The sequence below is a fragment of the Hippichthys cyanospilos genome, chromosome 9 (genome assembly GCF_059441005.1).
Source record: "Hippichthys cyanospilos isolate Australia breed blue-spotted pipefish chromosome 9, RoL_Hcya_1.0, whole genome shotgun sequence".
Taxonomy (NCBI): domain Eukaryota; kingdom Metazoa; phylum Chordata; class Actinopteri; order Syngnathiformes; family Syngnathidae; genus Hippichthys; species Hippichthys cyanospilos.
In genome coordinates, this window is record NC_142377.1 from 2,175,292 (window position 1) to 2,198,765 (window position 23,474).

The 23,474-nt window shown below is 39.9% G+C and overlaps 1 protein-coding gene across 9 annotated transcripts in view; it reads left to right on the top strand.

Moving 5' to 3' along the window:
• Window positions 1–1,244: 1,244 nt before the first annotated feature.
• The window catches only part of zbtb40 (zinc finger and BTB domain containing 40), a 31,867-nt gene continuing 9,637 nt past the window's right edge, over window positions 1,245–23,474 (top strand). For 4 of the 9 annotated variants that reach the window (XR_015866588.1, XR_015866589.1, XM_088423316.1 and 1 more), the window contains exons 1-10: window positions 1,766–1,864; window positions 2,231–2,417; window positions 6,696–7,126; window positions 9,511–9,692; window positions 10,454–10,688; window positions 10,773–11,123; window positions 15,471–15,677; window positions 15,853–16,017; window positions 18,520–18,734; window positions 18,951–19,107. Coding sequence is in view for 7 of the 9 variants with exons in the window: in XM_088423316.1 (XP_088279442.1) it covers window positions 2,266–2,417; window positions 6,696–7,126; window positions 9,511–9,692; window positions 10,454–10,688; window positions 10,773–11,123; window positions 15,471–15,677; window positions 15,853–16,017; window positions 18,520–18,734; window positions 18,951–19,107 (2,095 nt within the window). In the remaining 2 variants the exon portion in view is untranslated. The other 5 variants (XM_088423313.1, XM_088423315.1, XM_088423318.1 and 2 more) reach the window with 5 other exon arrangements.

Here is a 23,474-nt window from a genome sequence, read left to right on the forward strand (position 1 = left end):
TTCTACTCATACATAATTGACATAAAAATTATTCATTTTCCATTACAAATGACCCAAACATGAAATCATTTATTGTTATTAAATACACTTGCAAATGGCTGGCAACAAATGTGGTATAATAATACTATACTTATGACAATAAAAACTCTTGAATTTTGAGTTGAGGGTGTCCCAGTCTAGGGATAGGCACCTGCAAGCCTGCGATCCTTGTGAGAATAAGAGGCTGTAGATTATGGATGGATGGATGGATACTATTATACAACCAATTGTTCGAACTTAAAAGTAGTTGGCAATGTAGTAGTAAAAGTAGTTGGCAATGAGTCAACAAAACTATGGAGGGAAAGTGCTAACATTCAATAAATAAAGTGTCATTAATTCAATGTTTCATTCAAAATGTCAAATAAATGTTAGCCATTCAATTAATGCCACATTTAATGGTTCAATTAATGAATGACACATTTAATTGATTAATAAAACATGTAATTGTTTAATTATTGAATGGTACATTTATTGAATTTTGGCACTTTCGGGCCCCCATAAAAAAAAAGCTTTCAATTGGCTCAACAAATCTAACTTAACATTGGCCATTTGTTCTCAAGTGGCTCTCAATAGAATGGACATTTAGCATGGGGTTGAATGCTTTTGAGGTAAATATCAACCACTTCATCCGAGGTCAGGTCGCAGGGGCAGCATCTTGAGCAGACTTCCCTCTACCCAGCCATTTTGTCCAGTTCCTCCAAGATGATCCCCCAGGCATTCGCAGGCCATGGTTTCTCCCAAGCGTGTCCTGGGTCGTCCCCGGGATATGGTGGTTTAAGAATTAGATCAGAATGCCTCCCTTGTGTTTCGGATGATATCTGAGGTGTTGCAGACTCGTCTTGAGCACAGCCTGGGAAATGCTGCGTAGACTCTCTAGTCTCTACATGGGATCATGCTGGAAGGGTTGTAAAAATGTGTCGTGGAAAGTTTTTCTCTTTGTCTTTTTCCTTTCTTATCTTCTTTCCTTCCTTCCGTCATCCATTCATTCACAAAGTTCACCAAACAAGGTTTGAGCCACCAAGCGGGCTTTGCGTGGACATTGCGCATCACAACTTGATCCTTTTCGTGAAACATTTGGATGGAAAGCTTCAAGGGTTCAGAAGGCTTCTTCTGACCATCACTGTCAAATAGGTGTTTTCAGTGCCGTTACTGCACTGCCGTTGTTTGTTTTTGTTTTTGTTTTTAGTCGCGCATGCGTGGAACCAATCAGGAACTAGACTGGAGTGTTTAAAAAGTTGGCTGAGAAGACGCACGCAAGCTGCAGCGCCTGAGCTACCTGTCGTGCCAGTGCGGCGGCCATGTTGGAAGGGGGACATTCTTATCTAAAGTAATGTATGGACCATTGAAATGTAGTCATAACTTGCTTCTTATCCAAGGTCATGTATGGACTTTGAAACGTAGTCATAATACGCTTAATTTCCTTTACAAAATAAGGCTTACATTTGTCAGCCAAAACGCGTGCCTTTTAATTCAGTACACATTAAAAATAAGGATTTTTTTTATGTGAAATGCTATCTGGAGGTACTTTGAAAATGTGTGGCGTGTGCACAACCGTATTGTAGTACAAAAGTGCCCACATCATTTGTTTTGGGTTTGCTTGCCTTCATGTAGTGCGCTGATAATTTCGCCCCTCTAGAGCAATGTGGCTGTAGGCACGTACTTGCATGTCGTAATCATGCGCCAGAAGGTTTCTTAACCGGAAATGTTGCAATCATGTGCTACAACGTTCGTCGCCATTTTCAAAACTGCGTAGCTTTATTGCGCGTTCTGGATTTGTCCGACAACGATATTTAAATAAAGAAATGCATCGTTTGAATAATCCAAGGTAAAGTGACTCACTGAATGAGAGCATCACTTTTTTCTTTTTGCCAATATTTAATCGGTCGTCTCCCACTGCCTGAAATGTTGTTGACTCTTTAGCATTCGTAGCTACAAGCTAGTTTGATCTTAATCTGGGGAAAACTGATATTAGCTTTTGCCCAGTTTCCTTTATCAGACGTGGCCTATATACCCTTCATATGCGGATTATGAGAAATGCGTTTCAGCAACGGTTTGTCATCAGTTATCAGTGAGTCCTTGTTCGCAATGTGGCAGCTATACCAAATGCATAAAATACATATCCTCGTCATGTAGAATTTGAGTAAAACTTAGACGTTTTAACAATTTAACGGAATGTTCTCTCTATATCAAGGATAGAGGAACCGGTCTCCTCCCCTGACCAATAAAATGGTAGAGCTCCCTAACTACAGCAACCAGTTGATGCAGCAACTGTGGGCCCTGCGGAAGGAGGGCCACTTTTGTGACTGCACTGTCCTGGTGGGAGACAATCCTCATCGTGCACATAAACTGGTGCTAGCAGCTTCCAGCATGCTTTTCAGGTATTGCAAGTATCTGTTTTACCTATAATCAACTGTTATGACTAGGAACTCAATTTCTAGTTATTTTTATTAGCTCTTCTATGGCATTTGACCATGTATGATCCAGTCATTTGAGCATGTCAAAAAATAATAATGTGTGGTCCCTATTTCCGTTGAACACAACCACAAGAGGACAGCAGCACTATGCACAATGAGAACGGGACCCTCACAAAATACATTTGCAACGGTCAAAGCTTTCTCACACGACTCAAAAATTGAGTTCTCGCTGCCAAATGAAGGAGTGTTTCAATTGCCTTAAACACGCATTGCGGTGCGAGGATCGAGCATCAAGAAGCTATCACGGTCTAGCCTTCAGGTATATTGAGGGACGTCTGTTGTATCCTCTGAAAGTCTTGTCGCTCCTCGATGGTGATGTATGAAAAGAGGCGGGTTCCAGCTGAACCGCCGAACGGAAAATTAAATACAGTACTCTAGTTGTAATCCATGTTTTTGTCATTTCTTGATTATTTCACTTTAAAGAATTGTTTTTCAAATCGTGCAGCCAGCCCACCTGGGGAGTGCGAGGCAATGCCAGGGGGCACGAATGACCCCTGGGAAAATTATTTGTTTTTGCCGTGTGAAGTGTAATTGTGATAAAATAAGGATTGACCTCTTTCATTCAGGCACTTTGATCCATATGTTTAACATGTATGCTGTTTAAAAAAAAAAAAAGTTAACAGTTGTTGAAAGATTTTTTTTAAATCCCTTTTCTTTGTGTCAATGTTAAAAATAGGATACAGTTTTAGTTGTACTTATACAAATATTATAGATAATATTATTTATGGTCAGCGAGGTGGAGGGGGGGCTCGAAAATGTTTTTCCTAGGTGGGGGTTTTGCAAATTATCAATGAGAAGCACTGCTTTAAAGAAACATGTTTTGCCAACTGACTGACCTCTATTTGCGCCAAAATGTCCTTCCAGGATTTGATCGCAGTGCAACATGATTACACTCAACCTATTTTAAATGTAGGCAAGTCATCTGCTATTTACAATGGTTATTATGGTGAATTAATTTTGATTAATCACGATCAAAACCAAATATTATTTATCTCCTATTTTATATATTTAAACGTTGATTGAACTTTTTTTTCAATATATGCAGCGCTTCAAATAGACCACACACTGGGGAATACGATTCTTTTTACCAGAGGTGGGCAGTTCATCAGTACTGATGTACTGTCCGTCAGTCCTTCACCAGCGAAATGGTGTTTTGCCAACGGACCAAATGACGAAAACACTTTAACAACAACAGATTTATGACTGACAAAACTGTAGATTTCATCTGACATTTTAGTCCTCATAATCACCTACACCTGTCGTTAACCACCTTACCTAATTGAATCTTCCAAATTTCAGGGTAATGTTCAGGGTAAACTGGCATTTAGGAATAACTAGCTGAGAACTTAAGTATTAGTATGCAGCAACTAAGAAAGAAAATGTACTCAATGTATTGCACTGAGCAACAATCTCTTTACTCACCAGCATGCTTAGGAATTCCTTATTTGGACTGCATTTCCAAGTCATGTTTTCATGAACTCAAGTGCATACGTCACACATCTGGCTTTGTGCATTCATCGTAAAGACTTAAAGTAAAAAATGTTAGGAATTAAGAATTGAGATTTTCGTGTTTATTTGTCTTTTGATATGAGTTTAATTAATAAATTGCTTGCAGATAGTTGAGAGCATTCTGGGATGCCTTTCTGCAGGTGACAACAATCAGGTTCAGCTCACTGATTGGCTCTTAGCTAGGAAATGCATGATAGAAGTTTTTAATTTCCTCCAAATTGACATTATCTAGTAAATTAAGCTCAGCAAAACTGTGCTTTTTACATGTATGTGTCAAATGACATGTGGCTGTTGCTACATGTAACCATTAGGCATGGGATGAGACGAGATCTCGCGAGATCGAACGCCTCGAGATTTCTCGCTGTGGCATGCCAGGAGTTTAATTTTCTTTTCACCTTTTTTGAGGGTAGGGCTTATTGAGCCAGAAGTGCAATTGAGGACAACTAGGGTAGATAGGCCTGAGTGCAACACTCACTCAACACAGTAGGTGTTGGTATGCACCTAACCGTTGTTTTTCAATACGCCATCAATTGAAAAGGAGAAGGAGCTCAATGGAGTACATGAGATATTCATGAAGAAGGCCCAATCACTTTTAAATCATCTTGTGTGGCAAAAATTTGGTTTTCCAATTGAAGAAAAGGATGGTGACACATTGACCGATAAGTGAAAGACAGTTTGTAAACGCTGCAAAAAAAACAACAAAAAACTAAGTATGCCATACACTGCATCTAACGCGAACTTTATACAAGGGCATTTGCAGTACTACCACCAAAACATGAAATTAGCCAACTCTTCAAAAACGCCTTCAATGAAGCAAGCAACAATAAATGATTTTGCATCACCACTGGACCCACCAAGTGCAAGAGCTACCAAAACAACACAGGATATTGGTATGTACAATAAATCGCTATGAAGCCATTTTTGACGGTGGAAGGCAGTGGATTTTGACGGCTAATTCACACCCTAGACCGCGGTAACTTTAAACAATGTACTGTATTATTTTTTTCATGTTCAACTTTGAAAGAGTTAGCTGCAACTTTTCTTGAAGCAGCATGTGAAATGAAAATATTTTATTTATGTTAGACTATTCTGTAAGAAATCAGCTGCATCACTTATTGCATTAGCATATGGAAAAAATAGTTTATTGCAGCCTGCTCAATGAAAATAAATCATTTTGAAAGTATATATCAGCAGTTATTTTTTTATTTTTTAAATTTTACTAAAATCTCATATCTTGTTCTTGTTGACTCAATCTCGTGAGATCTCGTCTCTTGGGTTGACTCAATCTCGTGAGATATCTCGTCTCTTGGGATTTGTATGTTGTCCATGTCTAGTAACCATCGCTTAAAATATTTTTTAAAGCGTTTAGATCATAGGTGTTGAATGCCAGTCCTTGAGGGCCGGTATCCTGCATGTTGTCCAGTTTTCTCTTCCCAACACATCTGATTCAAATGATTAGCTTATTAGCTAGCTCTGCAGGAGCTTGAGAATGATCCTAATTATTTAAATCTCGTCTGTTTGAGCGATAAGGCTAAAAAACATGCAGGTACTGGCCCACAAGGGCTGGAGTTTGACACCTGTGGGTGGGATGGACGGTTAGACTAATGGATTGCCGACGTTAAAATATCTTATCACTAATTGCAGTCTTATGCTGGCAATGTGTGATGAGCAGTAGGTTCCTTTTGATTTCAGTTGGCGTACGATGACTGTAAAGTTTAGTCATTATTTTTTTGCTTAAAGGGACACTAAAATTTAGACCGTTTTTAATTAAAGGGACTGGGTAAGATTTAGACTATTTTTTATTAAAAGGGAATACATTAAATGATTTTAAATTTCCAAAACTTGCAAATGAATGCGTTCTTAATGACCAACAGTATGTTTTAAATATAATCATAGTTCTAGTTATCATTAAATGATATTACATGGAGGGGTGGCACTTCTCCGGAAGCGGCCATGTTTGTTATAGGTACAGACCAGTAAATGCAGCACCTGCAGCACCTCCTGCTGTCCGTAATGAAAAACGGTCTCAGTCTTACATACTATCCCTTTAAAAACAATAAATGATTATAAATTTCAAAAACTTGCAAATAAATGTGTTCTTAACGACCAACAGTATGTTTTAAATATAATTGTAGGTCCAGTTATTAAATTATATTACATGGGGGGTGGAACTTCTCCGGAGGCTGCCATGTTTGTTATAGCTGCGGACAATGGTAAATGCAGCAACCACTGCTGTCCGTAATGAAAAATGGTCTCAATCTTACACAGTGTCCCTTTAAGGGCAACCTGTGAAGTACTATTTCATGGTCATTTTTCAGATGTTTAAATCTTTATTTTTTTTTATTTATATTTTTCCCATTGGTGGACCAATGATGACCGAAGTTGGTGCGGGGCACCCAAGTCTGACGGATCGGCACAACTAAGTAAAATGCCCGCCTCTGCTTTTTACGTATTTCCCTTGTATTGAATTAAAAAGTTCAGTGAGCATTACATTCCGTTTGATGGTCATGTTTCGAACAAACCCAGTGACAATGATTTAAAATCTTAAAAAATAAAGTCAAACATCAAAGGTGGTCTGGTTTGCTATAAGTTGTTTGGCATTAACAGCTGTTCCATGTGAAAATTAATGCTAAAAATTAGGCGCTAAAAAATTGTTTGTGTGTATCCCTTTAGGTCGCTGCTGAATTTTTCTGACACTGTCTCCATCGACACCACCTTGGTTTCCTCGCAAGAGTTTGATTGTCTTTTGGATATGGTTTATACAGGCAAGCTACCTTTGGGAAAGCATAACGTCAGCCGCATCGTTGCTGCTGCAGACAGCCTGCAGATGTTTGATGTAGCTGTGAGCTTTAAAAATGCCCTCACCAATATTATCAACGAGCACCCCCTAGGCTCCCCGCCTTCTACACAAAGCCCAGTGCTCACTCCGGTCAACAAACACCAGAGCTCAAACCCCGAAGTTTCAGTGCTGGACCCTACTCAGGACAAGTCAGCTGATGCTGGGATCTTGATGGACACGTCAGAGACAAATGGATGTCAAGATGCAAGTGAAATTTCAAAGGAGCCTTTCAAAGGAGTCTGTTCAGATTTTTCAAAGTCTTCCGGTCAGTTTCTAATAGTCACATGTTAAACAATGTTTTTAATATTTTGGGAGGGTGTGTATTCAAGATACTTTGGAGCACATTTACAGTACTAAGAAATTCATAGAAATGTTCATCCTCTGCGCAAAAGTTGCAAAATCAACGCAAGGTTCAACGTCAACGTTCAACGCCATTCTCTTCACACGATTGTGATTTTTTTTTTTAATATTAAGCAGAATTAATCCTTAAAACTCCAATTCCAATGAAGTTAAGATGTTGTGTAAAATGGAAATAAAAACAGTACAATGATTTGCAAATTAACATAACCTATATTCCACTGAATAGACTACAATTGCAAGATATTTAATGTTCAATATTACAAACTTTATAATTATTTGCAAATATTCACTTGTTTTAAATTTGATTCCCCATTGAATTTGAAACGGGGTGTGTTGGATCACTTTTCATTCTGACAACACTCAGTGTTTGGAAACTGAGAACACCAATTGTTGAAGCTTTGTTGGTGGAATTCTTTCCCAATTCCTGCTTGATGTCCAATTTAAGTTTCAGCAGCTCAGGGTTTCTGTTGTTGGATTTTGTACATCATAATGCTCCATACATTCTCAACAGGAGACAGGTCTGGACCGTAGGCGAGTCAGTCTGGTATCTGAGAAGCAACATTTCTAGTTTCTACGAAGCCACATTGTTATAACGTGTACAATGTGGCTTGTCATTATCTTACTGGAAGAAAAAATGATGTCCCTGGAAAAGACATTGCTTGGATGGCAGTATTTGTTGCACCAAAACCTCGATGTTCCTTTCAGCATCGATGGTGCCATCACAGATGTGTGTGTTGCCCATGCAAAGGGCACTAACAAACCCCTATTCCCTCACAGATGGCTTTTGAAATTTGTCCCGGTAACAGTCTGGCATTTCTGAATGTTGTTGATGTATGCCTTTTGCTTTGCATGGTTAGTCATAACTTAGTCTTGTGGCTGGAGCAACAAACCGTTAACTGACAATGGCTTTCTGAAGTGTTTATGAGCTTAGACAGTAATATCCTTTAATGTTTGATGTCAGTTTTTAATGCAGTTGATTTTCGGCCTAAGACTTAGAGAGTCCGCCATGTTCTTTTATTCTTTTGATGATGATATGGCCTTTCGATCAGGGGTGTCAAACTCATTTTAGCTTGTGGGCCGCATAGAGGAAAATGTACAGTATTTTTTCCTCTGGGCCGAATTAGCAGTCATGATACAGTGATCCCTCATTTATCGCGGGATTTGCATTCCAAAAATAACACGCGCAAAGTGAAATCCGTGAAGTAGTCAGCTTTATTATATTTTTTATTTTTTTACAATGCAATACTGAACTATAGAATAAAACCAAAAATCAAAACAAATCAAAACACGCTTGCTCTCGGCACACCTACGAGTCACGTGATCGGCTCCCAGAGACCAAGCTGTCAATCAATGTGCTTAATAGCACATTCGTAACATGTGCGTGTGTGCTGAACTGAGCACACACGGGCGGTTACAGGAGAGACACAGGAGAGACGAAAGCAAGCTTATGGATCCTCTTGCCTTTTGTAAGAAATTGACAAGTGAAAAACCAATACAGTGCAGCGTCGATATTTTATTTCTAGACAACAGAGTAAACATGTTCAAGGGCCAGAAGGGGCCCACAGTCCATAGGTTTGACAAGTCCTGACACTTAAACATTAAGAAACATTGTCCTTAAAACTGTTGGACCATTTTTTCACACAGTTGTTCACAAAGTTGTGGTAATCGCCCCGTCTTTGCTGAGCCTTTTGGGGATGTCTCTTGTACACCCTCTCCATTCATACCCCTGTTTGCAATTAATCTGTTCCCCAGTAGAATAGTCCAAAGCTGTCCTGAGCTGTTCTTTGAGCATTCATCAACTTTCCTTGTCTTTTGTTGCTTATTGAGTGTTGTCAGAAGGAAAGGGGATATAGCAGTGGCAAGCATGCCCCTGCACCAACTTCATCGGAACGTGTCGCAGAAATCCATTTTGAAACAAGTTGAATGTTTGCGAAAAAAAACAAAAGTTATCATTTTAAATGTTAAATGCCTTTAGTAGTCTATTCCGTAGAATATAGGTTCAAAATAATTTGCACATCATTGTACTCTGGTTTTATTTCCATTTTACACAATGTCCCAACTTCAATGGAATTGGGGTTGTAAAAGCGTGTGACTATAGCATCCTAAGTTGCATGTCTAAACCAGGAGTTTTCTGTTCTGGTCCTTGTGTGGGCTGGTGTCCTGGATGTTTTCTATGACACCGGACTCAAATAATCAGGATCATTATACACTTCTATAGACCTTGGGAAATAGGTAATATTGAAAATATTTTCCTTTGCTAAGACTCAATTTTTCTATATCCCATTTCAGAGCCAGAAGAAAACAAAGCCACAGACCGCGTAGTAAAAAAAGACAATGCAATAGCCACCAAAACTACACCTAGTTTGTTGGAGCTCTCATCTCAGCTGACTGAGCAACTTGCACGCGTGCCAGACGTTGTTCAGCTCTTGAGCCAATCAGCTCACACCTGTCTGGATGACCAGGAGAGACAGGTATCCATCCTTATCCGTGCACAGTTAGATCACAATGGAGCTTTTCTTACAGTAATAGGTACAATCTTTATTAGACTTGCCGATTGCTCTTCTGTGTGAATGACCGCAGATGTAAACTCAAATAGGACTTATTAAGAGGTTTATTAAAGCACAGCCTCAACCTGCAGAAACGTTCATAAGGCATGGGTGTGACTTACAAAGTTATTTTTGAAATACATAAAGCTCATGTCCAACATTAAAGTATAACATGAAAAAGAAATATTTTAATGTTATTTCCTGGGGTTTAGTGTATTTGTAATTCAAGTTTGAATCAAATTAAATATTTAGGACCTCTGTTGAGGATTATTGATATATTTTTTTACCTGTTTAATATACTGTGGTGTACATTGAGTGAAGGGGGCAGAGACATGCCAAAGGTGTGAAAGAAAACAAACAAAATAACAACTGCAAACAAAAAATGCAAACACATAAAATATGCGGCAGAAAATATGGAATAACAAAAAGAAAATGGAAGCAAACTTACAACTAAGCAAATGCAAAACAAAATATAGACATGTTAACAATAAAACTGCTGCAAACGAATGAAAAGAAAAATGCATTGAATATGCAGTCACAAAACCGACATGGACACCAACCTAAAATAAATTATGCACAAAAAAAAAAAAAAAAAGCAGCAAAATGAATACTACAGCAATGACATGCTGCAAGTTGACACCACACAATGGAAGTGGCATTTATTCTTTTATTTCTGTTCCCACAAGTTAGTGTGTGAATGCTGTAAAGAAGCTGACCCGCGCTCAGTAGTGATTAAGCTATTGGGCGAAATGGAGAAGGGACTTGTTAGCGAGCAAGCTGTCCTGAGGCTGCTACATGCGGTCCAACGGGAATCTCCCTCCTCCCTCCCTGAATCATTGCTCTCTCAGCTACAGAAGTTGGACAAGAATACACAGGAGCCAGATGGACACCAGGCCGGAAGTACAGCAGCAGAAACATCAAGTGAGCAGATACACCACTCAAGCAAGATAAAAATAAATAAATAAATGATGCGTTGGTGATGGTGCTGGTTTGTTGTCATTATAGCCAAATCAGACATGGAGAAGAGCAGCAGCAGAAGTGAAGTCAAACTGGAGCAAAGCAACATTGAAGACTTGGAAGTACAAGAGAAAGATTCAAACTCTTCATCCTCCAAATGCTGCCGCTGTTCCTGGTGCAAGAAGAGTTTTGCTTACAAGTGCCGACTTATGGCTCATATGAAACGCTGCCCCATGTCCAAAGAGTGTCAGCTGAAGTGTCCGCAATGCCCCATGAAGCTGCCCAACCAGCGGGCTTTACAGGGTCATTTAGCTGAGGCTCATCCAGGTACTGTGGGAGACAAGAAGAAGAAGAAAGTGGCCTGTGACCTCTGTGGGCGGACTTTCGCACACCCATCCGGTGAGTGTATCCTCAGGAACCAGGCTAATACATAATACAAAACTGAGCTGCTTGAATAATTGCATTTGAGTTCACGTCACAATTTGAAATTGTGCACAAAAGAGCACCCACCAAGTTTACTCCATGGTATACAGTTGTTATCAGAATTATTCAACCCCCTATGCTGTATAGGTGTTTTGTGAATTCAGTGTACATTTGTAATTGTGTTCATAGTGACATCCTACAAGGACTTGTTAAAGAACCAAATGCAACTAAAATGACATCAGTTGCTTTTGTCAAAGTATTAAATGTTTTTTTTATATATTCAATGACACAATTATTCACCCCCCTTTATCTTAAAAGAGGTTAAAGGCTACAAAGAACAGAGAATCATTCAAGTGTTTTCAATTAGGTATTGCAAACCTGTGAATGTCAACGAGCATCAATCAAGCATAATAAGCACCAATTAGGCAGGTTTAAAAGGGCTCCTGTGCAGCTCCTTTCTTGACATTTACTGGTGTGTTTACCAACATGGTGAAGACAAGAGAATGGTACCAGAAGACAAGGGAGGAGATTATTTCTCTCCACAAGAAAGGCAATGGGTATAAGAAGATAGCTACAATGTTAAAAATTCCAAGTGACACTATCGGAAGCATCATAAAAAAATTCAAGGCAAAGGGCACAGTGGAAATACTACCTGGTCGTGTCAGGAAGAAGATCCTGACAGCAGCTGCTGTGCACTACCTGAAGCACCAGGTAGAGAAAAATCCTCGTGTAACTGCTGAGCAATGGCAAAAAGATCTCTCAGATGTGGGCACTGAAATTTCAGCAAATACAATAGGGTGCACACTGCGGAATGAAGACTTCCATGCCAGAACTCCCAGGCCCATCCCTTTGCTGTCTCCAAAGAACAAGAAAAGTAGACCTTTGGTGACTCCAAAGAACAAGAAAAGTAGACTGCTGAATGCAAGAAGTCATGTGGACAAGCCACAAAAATTTTTGGACCACGCTCTGTGGTCTGATGAAACTATATTGGAATTATTTGGAAAAGAACACCTTGCCTACTGTGAAAGATGGTTGGGGGCTGTTTTGCTTCTCGTGGTACAGGGAAGCTTTAATGTATACAGGGTACCATGAATTCCCTTCAGTACCAGGAGATAAAAATGTAATGGAGTCTGTGACAAATCTGCAGCTTGGGTGACGTTGGACATTTCAACAGGACAATTATCCAAAGCACACATCTAAGGCCACTACAGCACGGTTGAAGATAAAGGGCTGGAACATTTTAGAGTGGCCATCACAGTCACCAGACCTAAATCCAATTGAGAACCTCTGGTGGGACCTGAAGAAAGCTGTTGGAGAGTGCAAGCCTAAGAATCGGAGTGAACTGGAGGCTTTTGCCCATGAAGAATGGGCCAAGATACCCTACGGTCGCTGCAAGAAACTTGTGTCAAGCTTGTGTCACGCTTTCAAAATGTCATAACTGCTAAAGGATATTGTACTAAGTACTGAAAAGAAATTTCACTTGGGGGTTGAATATTATGGCGTTATATTTGTGCCACAATTGTGTGCGCGGAAAAAAACATTTTGAGTGCAGAAAATAAAACAGAGTGAGCGAAAACGGATTTTGAGCGCAGGAAAAAAACTATTGAGCGCGTAATGATAAGAGTTTGAGCGAGCGCCGATGGATTTTGAACACAGAAAAAGAGGTTGCTCGCTCAAAATTCCTTTTTTGCTCACTCGCGATAGCCCTCTCTCGCTCAACATCTCGCGAGCGATACTCCTCCCTCCCTTGCTCAACATTGCGTTTGCTCAACATAGAGCTCTCGCTCGCTCAAGTTGTCCTCTGCGTGCGCTCTGCTCTGCTCACACGTTATGTTTGTGCCACAAAATCAGCCAATCAGAGCTTGTAAAAGCACATTGATTGACAGCTTGGTATCCAATGAGATTGCTTGTATGCTATCTGTTGACGCACTCTCGTTTGCCCTGTGTTCACCCGGAAAGGGCAAATGAGAGTGCATCAACACGGACTTGGGCTGGAGAATTACTTTTAATATTATTAGTATTACCGTATTGTATCATATGACAGTAATGCTTTGTTAGTTTTTGTACTTTAATGATAAAAGTCCACCTCCTCCCGCCCAAGTGGATGTGACGCACTCTCGTTTGCACGTTCCGGGTGAACACAACAGCCAACAGACCATAAGCACCATTTTGTTCCATGCTGCTACAGATGAAAAAAAAATCTAATACAAATTAGCCATGTGTGCATTGTTTGTGTGGAGTTGATGCAGTAGCAATGAATTACTGTAGAACTCTACAACAAAATCATATTTGCAGACAGAAATTTTTCACAACAGGGGACTTTTCACTACAGCAAAATCTATGTCTCGGGCATAAACATAAAAAAAGTGTTTAAGAATCTGAAAATAAAAACAAAACCATCCAACATTAAAAAAAAATAAGAAAGAAAGAAATTGCGAAATCTACAATAAGCATTCATTTTCATACTTCGGTCAAAACATCAATTTCTTGCATAATGTCTTTCACTTTTCTTCATCCATCTGTCATCTTTATTACTTTTATCCTCTCCTGTCCTATCAAGTGTTGAGCTTGGTTTAAAGGGATAGTGTGTAAGATTTAGACTGTTTTTCATTACAGACAGCAGGAGGTGTTGCAATTGCTGCATTTACCATTGTCCATAGCCAAAACAAACAAGACCGCCTCTGGAGAAGTGCCACCCCCCATGTAATATAATTTAATGATAACTAGACTTATGGGTATATTAAAAACATACTGTTGGTCATTAAGAACACATTAATTTGCAAGTTTTTGAAATGTATAATCATTTAATTCATTCCCTTTTAATGAAAAACAGTCAATCTTACACACTGACCATTTAAGCTTGACACATACGCAAATGAAATGATCCGCGCGTCATCGGCAACCATGCCCCTCCGCATGGAGTCCACGCGGAACAGATGTTTATCAACGCGTGTCCTCCGGAATTTCTTTATTAGCGGACGACATGGCGGATTAACTATTGCTTATTCATTGGTTAAAAAAAAACAAAAAAACTTCTATGATTCATATGAAAAGGAATACCTAAATACTGTAAACAACTGGCAAACACCCCAATGGGTAGAAATGAAGAGTCTGTTCAAAAATGCTTGCAAGAAATTAGATTGTTTGAATCTACTTGGATTCTCTACCTCTCTTATCACTTTAGGTGTCAGGCACTAAGTGCACTTAACTAAAATACTCTTCTTGTCTTTATTGCTGATGAACTTAAAGTAATGGGCGTATGTCCATCTTGTGTACGTATTCAACATACTCAACTTGCTGTCTGCAGCTGCCGCGTTGATCTCTGCTGTAGTAGATACTAAGATCAGCAAGTTAACATTTTGCCCCTGACTTCATGCTAAAAATGCATTATAATGCATTGCGTTACTCGGATTTGTAACAGGTACAATATTACTATATTTTTTTGTGTGTAATATATTACACTACCTTTTGGAGAACGGCAGAGAAATGTTGCATTTGGAGCAGTTTGGTGTAAGAAGGTGTTTTTTTATTTCGCCACACACCTTTATATAGTTTTTAGTTACATAACAGCCTTTTTTGGTTACATAACAACATGGGTCAGAACATTCCATTATACTGACGAGATGTCGCCAAACAGCGAAATCTAACCATATTAGGACAACCTTCCGCCGGTTATATAATCTCATGTAATACAATGGGCGCCCAGGTTACGAGATTAATCCGTTCCACGGTTGGCTCGTCAGGCTAATTCGCCGTATGGCGGGCAATCCAAACCTATGTTAAATAGTTAATGCGTTTTGAACGACAGGTTAGAACATCAAAATTGTACATACTACATATTAAAAATTGGTATCAAAACACAGTGGTATGAAAAAGTATCTGAACCTTTTGGAATTTCTCACATTGTGATTGACGGGACGCCGGCCAATAGCACATCGGTATCTCCGTGACTGAGACCGTGACTGTGACCTTAATCGACCAATAGCATATCGGCATTTCCGTGACGTGCGAGAAAAGTTGTTTTTGTTGATGCAGCAAAGCGAAAAAAATCGGGCGGACACACTGACCGGCATGTTGGATGGTTCGTAAAACGAAAGGTTTGTGCGTAAGAGGGGGACAAAAAAACGCCGTGGTCCACGTCGTAAGATGAAAAATACATAAAACAGGGGGTTTGTAAACCGGGGGCCCACACATATATATACTGAATATATATATATATATATATATATATATATATATGCGTGTATATACACATATGTATGTACTGAAAGAGTTAATAAGATGCTGGTCTGTTTCTGCTCCTTCCATTTTACTTCTGTTCAGGTATGATTTACCACAAGCGGACAGAGCATTTTGAGGAGAAGCCATACACTTGCGAAACATGTGGAGCTAAATTTCCAGCTACCTCCTCTTTGAAGAATCACATGCGGCTACACACAGGAGAGAAACCTTACCACTGCAAACACTGTGACATGAGCTTTAAAGTCGCTGCCGCGCTGGCCTACCACACCAAGAAGAAACACTCTGAAGGTAAGGCCTAAACACAACACAAGCCAAGGTAAGTATTCCTCTTGGCATAGTCACATCACAACGACTGATTGTTTTCAGCCTAGCGATGGGTTAATTACAGAGTTAACATTTTGTGATGTAAGTTGTCTAATATTTAAAGAAAGTGTCTTAAAAGTTTCATTGCTGTGTTTTTCAGGCAAAATGTATGCATGTCAGTATTGCAAGGCTGTCTTTGCCCAGTCAATCGAGCTCACGCGGCATGTGCGGACACACACAGGCGATAAGCCCTACGTATGTCGGGAATGTGGAAAAGGCCACAGCCAGGCCAGTGGGCTGACCATACACCTGCAAACCTTCCACAGTAAGAACACACAATATGCAAATGTCTTTTTCATTATGGTTTATGCTTTTAAATTAAACTATGTACAGAATTGTACGCGCTTGGATGTGATGCAAGACTTTTCTGCAATACTTTGGACTAGGATATCATGAAGCTGATGTGAACCACCGCAATCAAAAATTAGGCTTTTACGAGTGCGCTAAGAGCTGGGCAGTCCGTCGCCAAAGCGACGAGTCACTGACTGAACATCCACCTTTGGCGAGCGCTTCAGCACCTTCGGCGAGTGCTTTATGATGCTAAGCTTTGTAATAACTCACGCTCTGAAAAGGACTAGCTATACCGACCTGATCGTCGGACATAAACACACTTCAGTGTTTGGCCAGTCCCATATGTTTTTCAAGGCTTCACATCATAAAGTGCACACAGCAAATGTGCTCGCCAAAGAGGGGCATACGATCAGTGACTAGTTGCTTTGGTGACCGATTGCCCTGCACTGGTAATGCTTGGTTTTGATTGAAATTGTTTGTTAAAACAAAAAGTTAATTATTGCGGTTTTAGTTTGAGTTGCTTACGATGAACATGTCCACAGTTCTGGGTTTGGGGTTTTGCGTGGTGTAGCTCATTAAACAAGAGATCTCACTGCCTAGTTAGAAATATTGGTACGATAAAACACATATTTAATATGAAATCAAATTGTCAATGTAATTTATAATGTAATGTATTTATGTAATTTATAAAACACATATTTAATATGAAATCAAATTGTCAATGTAATTTATATGCATATATTTAATTGTGGAAAGTGGAAAAAAATACCATGATATCCTGGTCCTTCACAAGTAAGATATTAGGAATGTACATAGTCGGGCTGGATATTGGGTATTAAAGGTGTATTGCGATATATTATGATACAGCAAAGGCGTATTGTGATACATGTTGCGATATATTGGGCAATGTTTGGTAAAAAAAAAAATCTATGGCATATATATTAAAATGACTGAAAAAAACGGAGGGAAATCATTAAACTAGAAAAATTCTACTGTATTTATTCGTTTTCAGAAGCCACACATCATCGACATCTCTGTGCACACATTACAGTACACATTCTTTTTCAAAAAAAGTATGTGACACTTTTTTCATTTCAAGCATGCTGTTGAATGTGTTAATATGTCCCCTGCAGTTAGGAATACTCTTTCAGATGGCACTCATGTGGCACGAATACACAGGTAGCACTTAGCCACAAGTTCCTGCACAGGATACTGGTTACAGTGCTCTCAAACGGAAATTAAACAGATCTGTGATGTCACTTGCGTTGGTGAAAAAAAATACGACAAAAACCAAGGAGACATCTATTGTAATCTATCAAATATGGTGCAAGATACAGTAGCTTCTGTACGTTTTTTTTTCCCTTCATATCACAAAAATCATTTCTAAATTAGTTAAATAAAAGAATTCAAAATAAAACAAAACAAAACTTAAATTCTCAAAATTCCCATTTAATATAAATGCAACAGGGGATTCTACTGCTAGTTAATATGGCTGCTCAGGTATTATTGCACTTCTCTGGAACACATACAAGAGTTTACTTCAAACAACATGAACAGGAGAGTTTTTTGTTTGTCCTCCTCAACAACTTCCTCTCCTGCTGCGCATGCGCCTCCTCCACGCTCTCCCTCACACTATACACGCAACATTATTGTTACTTATAATGTGGCGTTTTTCAAGCGCTTGGAATGATTTATATTTAAACACGATTCATAACATGACAAAAGTCATGCTACAAAAGCCACCCCAGAGCAGATTGATGTAAAAAACGAAATATTAGGAAAATAAGGCATTTCAAAATCGATACGCAATATATTGGAAAATGAATGTTGTATTGCAATATGCGTATTGCGTCACTTCGTATTGCAATGTATCGATGTATCGATATTATCACTCAGCCCTAGTACATAGTCTAGATTATGGGTGTCAAACTCCAGTCCTGCATGTTTTTCGGTTTTTGCTCCCCAACACACCTGATTCAACTTAGTAGCTTATTAGCAAGCTCTGCAGGAGCTTGAAAATGATCCTAACCATTTGAATCAGGTGTGTTTGAGAGCGAGGATTCGAAAATATGCAGGGTACCGGCACTAGAGGACTGGAGTCCGACAACTGTGGTTTCGAATCTTAAAAAAATTTAACTTAGTTAACATTTATTTCTAAAAAGATCATTTATGTAATGACTCCCGTAACATTGCACAATTATGACAGACGATTATGGAACCAACAAAACAGTGATGTTTTAATTGGGACTTCTGAAAACAAATGCACCTAGTTTATGTACAGTATTTACACAAAACATTTTTGACATCCCATTCATTGGGAACAATGAGAAATTGGTCATAAATTAGATTTTTAATGGAACTATCGTAATAAAGCATTTTGAATTGAACTTGCCTACAGTATCCCTTTGCTGATATTGTTAACTTTCCAAACTCCATAAGCATAAAATCCACAGTGTTTTCTCCTGCTTCCTGTTAGACATGACACTGCCCCTCCACTGTCAGAAGTGTTGTGTCAGCTTCCAGACTTTAAAGGAGCATCAGGAGCACATAGAAGAGCTCCACGTTAAGTTGTTGCACAAGTGTCACACATGCAACAAAGTTTTCACCAATGCTGCATTGTTGGAGAAACACAAGTTTATACACACTGGAGTCAAGCCATATGTCTGCAGCCTGTGCAGTAAATCTTACCAGGTAGGATGGGCTTCTCCTTGTTAGACCTCACACAACTGAGGAGGGTGTGTGTGTGTGTGTGTGCGTGCAAGTGTGTGCGTGCGCTTGTGTGTATGCGTGAGTGTGTGTGCGCGCGTGCGTGCGTGCGTGTGTGGTCATTGTTTCATTACCTGTTAGTTTTGGTGCAGACTTTGAAGTTTGTATTGTGACTGTTCCTTGCCTTCTGTGTTGCCACAGCAACTGTCAGGCCTATGGTACCATAATAGGACCAAACACCCTGAGGTTTTTGGAAACCAGACACAGCAACCGAAGACCTTAGTTCAGTGTGACATCTGTTTCAGGTTCTTCCCTTGTGCCTCCACCCTGGCCAAACATAAAGACGCTGAACATGAAGGTGACAAATATTTTCATCAATGAAACTCATACTGTTGCTTTGAAAAATGCTGTCATGGTCAAGCACACACATTATACACTGGTCCAATGTAATTAAGTTCCAACTAAATCCAACCCTTTACAGGGCACAGCGACCAGTTTCAGCCGAAAGCCCCTGGAACAGCCATTGCTTAAAGGGAGTGTGCAATTTTTCGCGTCACGGTCTAAATCTTACATATTGTCCCTTTAAATGCTAATGTACACCTACATTTGTCTAAAATCCTGAAAATTCTTGCCTGTTTAGGACGTAAAAACAGAAAAAGGCGTGCCTAATAAAGGCAATGTTTGTGCCTACCAAAGGTTTAAGCGTTTTATAGTTATGCTTCAAAGAATAACTACACTCACAAAACTAACTTAGCAGCGTGTATACATGTGCACACGCACATTTTTAGGACCTAGCCAACTCAGCTTAGCCGCTCCAGTTTGATTTATGTTTTCTCATCCACACTTCAACTCCCATGTTCCCCCATGTCCGTTTCACCTCGATGAAATGCAGAGCAATCTGGCACTGCTGTCAAGCTCTGTAAAGCATTGTTACTTATTACTGTCATTCCAAAGTAATTAGTTACATTATAAAATTACTGTATTGGAAATGTAAGGTATTACACAACTATTGCATTTCTTTTAGATTTTTCTCACCAACATACCTGGAAATATGGATTTGACATTCTAAAGGAATGACCTTAAACTAGACCTAAGTATACTTACATGCTCAGAATTATCCCAAAATAAATATTATTGCTCCCTTGGACTTGTAAATGATACCCAGATTTCTGTAAATGTAAAATAAAAACGTACAAATAAATGAGTTAAACAAAGTTCTCTACATACCGATAAGTTTGTCCAGACTGTTGGAGGTCCTTCTTGATATGCTACCTCCCCAGCATACCACAGCATAAAACTCCACAGGGGTTTCTTGCAGATGTTAAAGGATCGTAGTCTCCTCAGAAAGTACATTCTGCTCTGGCCCCTCTTGTTCAGGTGGTCTGAGTTGCATGACCAGTCCAGTCTAGCCACACCCTGAGGTACTTGTAGTTCTGTACAACTCCCACCTTGTCCCCCCCGATCACCACTGGCCATGGACACGGCCTAGATTTTCCAAAGCTGATGACCAGCTCCTTGGTTGTAGAGGTGTTGAGTGTTGTTTAATTTGGAGAACCAACTTCACATGCTATACTGCTAGAGAGCAGTGATGCTCTTGGTATGTGGGGAGGGTGCTGGGGAAGCGTGGAGTTTAGGAGTTGTTGTGGACGTCCAGGAGGCAGTTGCCCGAAATAAAGTTGTAACGAGTTCAGACAAAACCGGAGTCATTATCTGAGGTAACAGTGGTAGCAGAGGATGGTTAGTAACTCTAGAGTTTCGCCACATATTGAAGAAGGAAAACCTTACGAAAGTTGGAAAAATGAAGTCGGAATCTGGACAAGAGTCACCAACTTGGAGGAACAAGCCCTTGCAGTCGCGTTGGCGCTATCAGGTAGGGTGGGAGAAACATCGATGGAAATTCCAGTCGATGAGCTAAATGTGGACGCTGGAATGAACATTCTTTTTGCTAAACTTGGAGTGTTCCTCAAAGAAGAGAAAAACAGAATATACGAGGCTTACTCCACTTTTGACTGGATTATGAAAGACGTGAATGTGTCAATGGCGGACTATATTATTGAGTTTGAGCAGCGATATTCACAAATGCGGAAATACAACATGGAGTTACCCGATGCTGTTTTGGCTTTTAAGCTGCTTGACACTGCGTGCTTGGATATGGCAGACAGGCAGCTGGCTTTAACAACATGCAGTGACATAACCTGTGAACATGAAATCAGCGCTGAAGAGGATTTTTGGCGGAAACGGGAGGGTCGTGATGGACGGCATCAGCCAGGAAATGGTGTATGTTACTGACCAGCAATGTCAAAAAGGCAAGACCTGGCAGAAGACTCTGCGAATGAAGACTCGACAAAACGGTACAAATCCTCTTGACAAGTACGGGCGGTGATTAAAATGTGCAGTGTGCCAAAGTACATTTCACTGGGATAGAGACTGCCCACACAAAGATGAGAGTGTAAAGATAACAGAGGATCATCAAACGGGAGTAGAAGAGTGCAATGTTACTCTATTCACCAAGGAAGCGCCAACAGATACACAAATATTTATGGCTCAATGTTATGGCTCCGCAATGATTGCTTGTTATGATTGCTGTTCTTGCTTGCACAAGAACAGTGTGTGGAGAACAATGGCTTGAACACTACAGCGCAGTATTAGGAGAGAAAAGTGTGAATACTATGAAAGAAACTGAAAAACAAAGTCACAGACCATTTAAGTTTGGAGATGGAAAAGTGGTTTACTCAGTCAAGGATGTAAAGATAACTGCAAAAATTGGACATACAAAGTGGAATATAGAAACTGAAGTTGTACCTGGTGACATAGCCCTACTCCTAAGCAAGATATCCCTAAAAAGAGCAGGTTTTGGACATGGAGAAAGACAGGGCAGTAATGTTCAACAAGTCTCTCAAACTAGATTTCACTAGTTCTGGACATTACTGTGTAAGCATTGTGGACAGTGAGGGTAAATGCAATGCTAATTCAGACTACACAAGAGCTAGTGAAGAAGAAATACTAACAATAACAGATACAATGAAAACGGATGAGAAAATGAAAGTTTTAGAGAAACTCCACAAACAATTTGGAAACGCCTCGACTGACAAATTGCAAAGGCTTTTGAACAGTTCTGGAAACAAATACAATTAATGTGTTAACCTGCTGCAGAAGATAGTAGCTCAATGTGAAGTGTGTCAAAAATATTGTAGGGTTAAACCTAGACCCACTGTTGGCTTACCACTTGCCTCAACATATAATGAAACTGTTGCTGTTGATTTGCATGAGCTGGAGCCAGGAGAGTGGTACCTACATATTATTGATCAGTTCACTCGTTTAATTGCAGGAAGTGTTCTGACTACCAAGAAGTCTTCTGAGATAGTTTAAACATTTCATTCATGACTGGATCAGTGTGCATGGCCCACCTAAAAGACTCTTCAGTGACAACGGTGGCGAGTTCAATAATGAAGAAGTAAGGGACATGGCTGAGAATTTTAACATAGAAGTAAAGACAACTGCGATCTACAGTCCTTGGAGTAACGGGTTGTTAGAACGACATAATTACACCCTAACTGAGATCATAATGAAAATATAAAAAACAGCACTGGGTGCAACTGGATCACTGCAATGGATTGAGCTTTGATGACAAAGAAGTGTATGCAATGTGTCCATGGCTACAGTCCACATCAGCTGGTATTTTGACAGAATCCCAATCTACTTTCCGTGCTCTTGGACAAAGCGCCTGCCTGAGAAGGTACCACAAAAAATGAATGACTGGCCAAGCATATTTCAGCTCTACATGCAGCAAGGGAGGGTTTTACTGAATCTGAATGCTCGGACAGAATGCGCAGAGCACTAAGGAAACAATTGCGTCACACAGGTGAGAAGTTCTTGGTGACAAGGTTTTTTACAATTTATACTAAAGAAAGTTACTGAGGAATATGAAGATGACTCTCAGATTGTGTGTGATGAAGAGTACAACAACAGGCAACAATGTGACAATGACATGACTGGTGAGCCAGCTGGAGAGATCCATCCTGGGAACAAAGAGACACATCCGTTGTCCGATATGGAAGACTTGTGGGCAGAAGGACAACAGCATGATAGAAGTGTCAATTTAAAGACTGGCCAGATTGTGACATTAAAAAAAAAATATTGCATCTTGTTGAAGGCGCTCTATGAAGGGTATTGGACAATCAAGTGAATTGCAAATGTAGTTTATACCGTTCATTCCTTTATTACAACACATTCATGTTCTGATATTATTTCAACTGCAAAGTGCACATCTTTGTGTTAGTGGACTTTTTTTTTTTGAAGAGACTGAGATTGTTGTTTAATTTGGAGAACCAACTTCACATGCCATACTGCTAGAGGGCAGCGATGCTCTTGGTATGTGGGGAGGGTGCTGGGGAAGCATGGAATTTAGGAGTTGTTTTGGATGTGCAGGAGGCAGTTGTCTTAAATAAAGTTGTAACGAGTTCAAACAAAACTGGAGTTATGGAGTTTACATTGAGCTGTATGCAGTTCTCCTCGCTCGATGCAACTAAGTCCTTAATCAGACCCCTGTACTCTCCTTCTCTATCCTCCTTAATACATCTCATAATGGCTGCATCATCAGCAAGGAGGGCCAGCACAGTCCCTTGAGGGGCTCCTGTGTTGCAGGCCATGCCGTCAGACGTTGTTTTCAGCCTGACGTACTGCAATCCATCAGTAATATAGTCTGATATCCAGGACATCAGACTG